Source organism: Bombina bombina, chromosome 2 (assembly GCF_027579735.1).
Source record: "Bombina bombina isolate aBomBom1 chromosome 2, aBomBom1.pri, whole genome shotgun sequence".
Lineage (NCBI taxonomy): Eukaryota > Metazoa > Chordata > Amphibia > Anura > Bombinatoridae > Bombina > Bombina bombina.
Window position 1 is genome coordinate 356,186,478 of NC_069500.1, and position 5,751 is coordinate 356,192,228.

Sequence of the window (5,751 nt, forward strand, 5' to 3'; positions counted from 1 at the left end):
CGTCCAGATTGTGTAATAGACGTTCCTTCTTTGAAGAAGGATTAGGACACAAGGATGGAACAACAATCTCTTGATTGATATTCTTGTTAGATACCAGCTTAGGTAAAAACCCAGGTTTGGTACGCAGGACTACCTTATCCGTATGGAAGATCAGATAAGGAGAATCACATTGTAAAGCAGATAACTCGAAGACTCTACGAGACGAGGAAATAGCTACCAAAAACAGAACTTTCCAAGATAAAAGTTTGATATCTATGGAATGAAGGAGGTTCAAACGGAACTCCTTAAGAACCAAATGTAAGCTCCATGGGAGAGCAACAGGTTTAAACACAGGCTTGATTCTAACCAAAGCCTGACAAAATGCCTGAACATCTGGAACATCTGCCAGACGCTTGTGCAAAAGAATAGACAGAGCAGAAATCTGTCCTTTTAAGGAACTAGCTGACAATCCTTTTTCCAAACCATCTTGGAGAAAAGAATATCCTGGGAATCCTAACCCTTGGATTCACACCAATAAAGATATGTACGCCATATATTATGGTAAATTTTCCTGGTGACAGGCTTTCGTGCCTGTATTAAGGTATCAATGACTGACTCGGAGAAGCCACGCTTTGATAAAATCAAGCGTTCAATCTCCAGGCAGTCAGTCTCAGAGAAATTAGATTTGCATGGTTGAAAGGACCCTAAAGTAGAAGGTCCTGTCTCAGAGGCAGAGTCCATGGTGGAAAGGATGACATGTCCACCAGATCTGCATACCAGGTCCTGCGTGGCCACGCAGGCGCTATCAAAATCACCGATGCTCTCTCCTGCTTGACCTTGGTAATCAGTTGAGGAAGTAGAGGAAACGGTGGAAACACATAAGCCAGGTTGAAAGACCAGGGCGCTGCTAGAGCATCTATTAGCGTCGCCTTGGGATCCCTGGACCTGGATCCGTAACAAGGAAGCTTGGCGTTCTAGCGAGACGCCATGAGATCCAGTTCTGGTTTGCCCCAACGATGAATCAATTGTGCAAACACCTCCGGATGGAGTTCCCACTCTCCCGGATGAAAAGTCTGACGACTTAAAAAATCCGCCTCCCAGTTCTCTACACCTGGGATATGGATAGCTGATAGGTGGCAAGAGTGAGTCTCTGCCCAGCGAATTATCTTTGAGACTTCTAACATCGCTAGGGAACTTCTTGTTCCCCCTTGATGGTTGATGTAAGCCACAGTCGTGATGTTGTCCGACTGAAATCTGATGTACCTCAGAGTTGCTAACTGAGGCCAAGCCTGAAGAGCATTGAATATCGCTCTTCCAGAATATTTATTGGAAGGAGTGTCTCCTCCTGAGTCCACGATCCCTGAGCCTTCAGGGAGTTCCAGACTGCACCCCAACCTAGATGGCTGGCATCTGTTGTTACAATTGTCCAATCTGGCCTGCGAAAGGTCATACCTTTGGACAGATGGACCTGAGATAGCCACCAGAGAAGAGAATCCCTGGTCTCTTGATCCAGATTTAGTAGAGGGGACAAATCTGTGTAATCCCCGTTCCACTGACTGAGCATGCATAGTTGCAGCGGTCTGAGATGTAGGCGTGCAAACGGCACTATGTCCATTGCCGCTACCATTAAGCCGATTACTTCCATGCGCTGAGCCACCGAAGGGCGCGGAATAGAATGAAGAACACGGCAGGAATTTAGAAGCTTTGATAACCTTGACTCCGTCATGTAAATTTTCATTTCTACAGAATCTATCAGAGGCCCTAGGAAGGAAACTCTTGTGAGTGGGGATAGAGAACTCTTTTCCTCGTTCACTTTCCACCCATGCGATCTCAGAAATGCCAGTACTACGTCCATATGAGACTTGGCAATTTGGAAGTTTGACGCCTGTATCAGGATGTCATCTAAATAAGGGGCCACTGCTATGCCCCGCGGCCTTAGGACCGCCAGAAGCGACCCTAGAACCTTCGTAAAGATTCTTGGGGCTGTAGCTAATCCAAAGGGAAGAGCTACAAACTGGTAATGCCTGTCTAGAAAGGCAAACCTGAGAATCCGATGATGATCTTTGCTATCGGAATGTGAAGATAAGCATCCTTTAAATCCACTGTAGTCATATATTGACCCTCCTGGATCATAGGTAGGATGGTACGAATAGTTTCCATCTTGAATGATTGAACTCTGAGGAATTTGTTTAAGATCTTTAGATCCAAAATTCGTCTGAAGGTTCCCTCTTTTTTGGGAACCACAAACAGATTTGAGTAAAAACCCTGTCCCTGTTCCTCCTTTGGAACTGGATGGATCACTCCCATAACTAGGAGGTCTCGTACACAGTGTAAGAATGCCTCTCTCTTTATCTGGTTTGCAGATAATTGTGAAAGGTGAAATCTCCCTTTTGGGGGGAAGCTTTGAAGTCCAGAAGATATCCCTGGGATATAATTTCCAACACCCAGGGATCCTGGACATCTCTTGCCCACACCTGGGCGAAGAGCGAAAGTCTGCCCCCTACTAGATCCGTTACCGGATAGGGGGCCGTTCCTTCATGCTGTCTTAGAGGCAGCAGCAGGCTTTTTGGCCTGCTTACCTTTGTCCCAGGTCTGGTTTGGTCTCCAGACCGTCTTGGACTGAGCAAAAGTTCCCTCTTGTTTGCATTAGAGGAAGTTGATGCCGCACTTGCCTTGAAGTTTCGAAAGGCACGAAAATTAGACTGTTTGGCCCTTGATTTGGACCTGTCCTGAGGAAGGGCATGACCTTTTCCTCCAGTGATATCAGCAATAATCTCCTTCAAACCAGGCCCGAATAGGGTCTGCCCCTTGAAGGGAATGTTAAGCAGCTTAGATTTTGAAGTCACGTCAGCTGACCATGATTTAAGCCATAGCGCCCTGCGCGCCTGTATAGCAAAACCAGAATTCTTAGCCGTTAGTTTAGTCAAATGAACAATGGCATCAGAAAACAAAGGAATTGGCTAGCTTAAGTGCTCTAAGCTTGCCAAGTATGTCATCCAATGGAGTCGCTACCTGTAAAGCCTCTTCCAGACTCAAACCAGAACGCCGAAGCAGCAGTGACAGGAGCAATGCATGCAAAGGGGCTGTAGGATAAACCTTATTGAATAAACATTTTTTTAAGGTAGCCTAATTTTTTATCCATTGGATCTAAAAAAAGCACAACTGTCCTGGACAGGGATAGTAGTACGCTTTGCTAAAGTAGAAACTGCTCCCTCCACCTTAGGAACTGTCTGTCATAAGTCCCGTGTGGTGGCGTCTATTGGAAACATTTTTCTAAAAATAGGAGGGGAAGAGAACGTCACACCTGGTCTATCCCATTCCTTATTAATAATTTCTGTAAACCTTTTAGGTATTGGAAAAACATCAGTACACACCGGCACTGCATAGTATTTATCCAGTCTACACAATTTCTCTGGCACTGCAATTTTATCACAGTCATTCAGAGCAGCTAAAACCTCCCTGAGAAACACGCAGAGGTGTTCAAGCTTAAATTTAAATGTAGAAATATCAGAATCAGGTTGCATCATCTTTCCTGAGTCAGAAACATCACCCACAGACTGAAGCTCTCCTTCCTCAGCTTCTGCATATTGTGAGGCAGTATCAGACATGGTTCTTAAAGCGTCAGTATGCTCTGCATTTCGTCTAACCCCAGAGCTATCTCGCTTACCTCTAAATTCAGGTAGTCTGGTTAATACCGCTGACAGTGTATTATCCATGACTGCCGCCATGTCTTGTAAAGTAATCGCTATGGGCGCCCTAGATGTACTTGGCGCCATTTGAGGAACAAGGAGTTTCCTCTATGTCAGACATGCTTGTACAGACTAGCAATGAGACTAGCAAGCTTGGAAAACACTTTAAATCAAGTTAACAAGCAAATATAAAAAATGGTACTGTGCCTTTAAGAGAAACAAATTTTGTCAAAATTTGAAAAACAGTGAAAAAAGGCAGTAAATCAAACAAAATTTTTACAGTGTATGTAATAAGTTAACAGAGCATTGCACCCACTTGCAAATGGATGATTAACCCCTTAATTAAAAAAACGGATCAAAAAAACAATAGACTTTTTTTAACAGACACAACAAACTGCCACAGCCTGCTGTGGCCCTACCTTCCCCAATAAACGACTTTGGAAAGCCTTTGATCCCTTTAGAGATGTCCTATAGCATACAGGGGACTCCTGAAGGAAGCTGGATGTCACAGTTTGTAATTTTAACTGCAACAACTGTAACTTTTATACTACAACAGTGGAAAGCCTCAGGAAACTGTTTCTAGGCAAAATTTAAGCCAGCCATGTGGAAAAAACTAGGCTCCAATAAAGTTTTATCACCAAAGCATATATAAAAACGATTAAACATGCCAGCAAACGTTTTATATTGCAATTTTATAAGGGTATTACCCCTGAGAGTAAGCATGATACCAGTCGCTATTAAATCACTGTATTCAGGCTTAACTTACATTAATCCGGTATCAGCAGCATTTTCTAGCATTTTCCATTTCTAGAAAAAATTGTAACTGCACATACCTCATAGCAGAGTAACCTGCACACCATTCTCCCGCTGAAGTTACCTCTCTCCTCAGACATATGTGAGAACAGCAATGGATCTTAGTTACAACCTGCTAAGATCATAGAAAACTCAGGCAGATTCTTCTTCTATTTACTGCCTGGGATAAAATAGTACAACTCCATTTAAAATAAACTTTTGATTGAAGATAAAAAACTAACTATATTTCACCACTCTCTCTTACTACCTCCATGCGTGTTGAGAGTTGCAAGAGAATGACTGGATATGGCAGTTAGGGGAGGAGCTATATAACAGCTCTGCTGTGGGTGCCCTCTTGCAACTTCCTGTTGGGAATGAGAATATCCCACAAGTAATGGATGATCCGTGGACTGGATACACCTTACAAGAGAAAAAGACTCTTTTACAAATTTAAAAAAAAACAAAAACAAAAAAAAACCAGGCATGTCTGAGGGCTGCAAAACAGTGCTCACTATGCCAACATATGATTATAATAACATTCAATCTATGCAGAGCTTGTGCAATGCAGTATTGTATTACATATATATTATATATAAAAAGCACTGTCCCTTTAATAGATAAGTATATGTTTTGAACTAAGAGTTCTGTTTTGTCATCCTAACAGATATATTACATTAACCCCTTAATGACCAGCGACGGTCTTTCAATAGGGGAGCCGTTTCAGTAGCGCAGTCTTGCCGCCAGCAGCAAGAGTGCGCTATTTTAGGAAGTCATGCGGATGAAGGGAGGGAGTAATAGTGTGGTCACACTATTATAGCAACTCAATCCCTTAATGACCAGCGAGGTACAGGGTAATATTAGCAGCTTACTTCAGAGACGTTTATACTTTTGACAGAGCCTACGATATTAAAAATATGAATCTGATGATATCTTCTGGCTGCCAGATCAGCTAATATCTTCACCGGCGACAAAGGCATTTAGTACATAAATGATTTTGTCTGTTCAGAACCAATATACCACATGCGTAGCTGACCAATGTGGTATGAATGTAATACTATAATAAAGGAAAAATAGTCCATTGCACTATTAATTTCAACTTAAAATGTCCAAATATGGGTCAATTATAAAAACAGAAAATATTAATGCTATATTAAAAACATATTTACATCAGTCCAGGGATTTCACCCTAAAGCACAGACGTGTCAAGCTGTGCAAAAAAACACTAATGGCAGTTTGTAGCAAGATGAATTGGCTGCTTCAAAGAACTGAACACTGTCTATGTTTCCTCTTC

General features: G+C 42.4%; 1 protein-coding gene across 1 annotated transcript in view; it reads right to left on the minus strand.

Moving 5' to 3' along the window:
- Positions 1–2,799: 2,799 nt before the first annotated feature.
- RHOF (ras homolog family member F, filopodia associated) overlaps positions 2,800–5,751 on the minus strand; it is a 96,821-nt gene continuing 93,869 nt past the window's right edge. The window contains exon 5 of the mRNA XM_053701750.1: positions 2,800–5,751. This exon is cut by the window's right edge and continues 134 nt beyond it. Coding sequence (XP_053557725.1) covers positions 5,718–5,751 — 34 coding nt within the window. The 3' untranslated portion in view covers positions 2,800–5,717.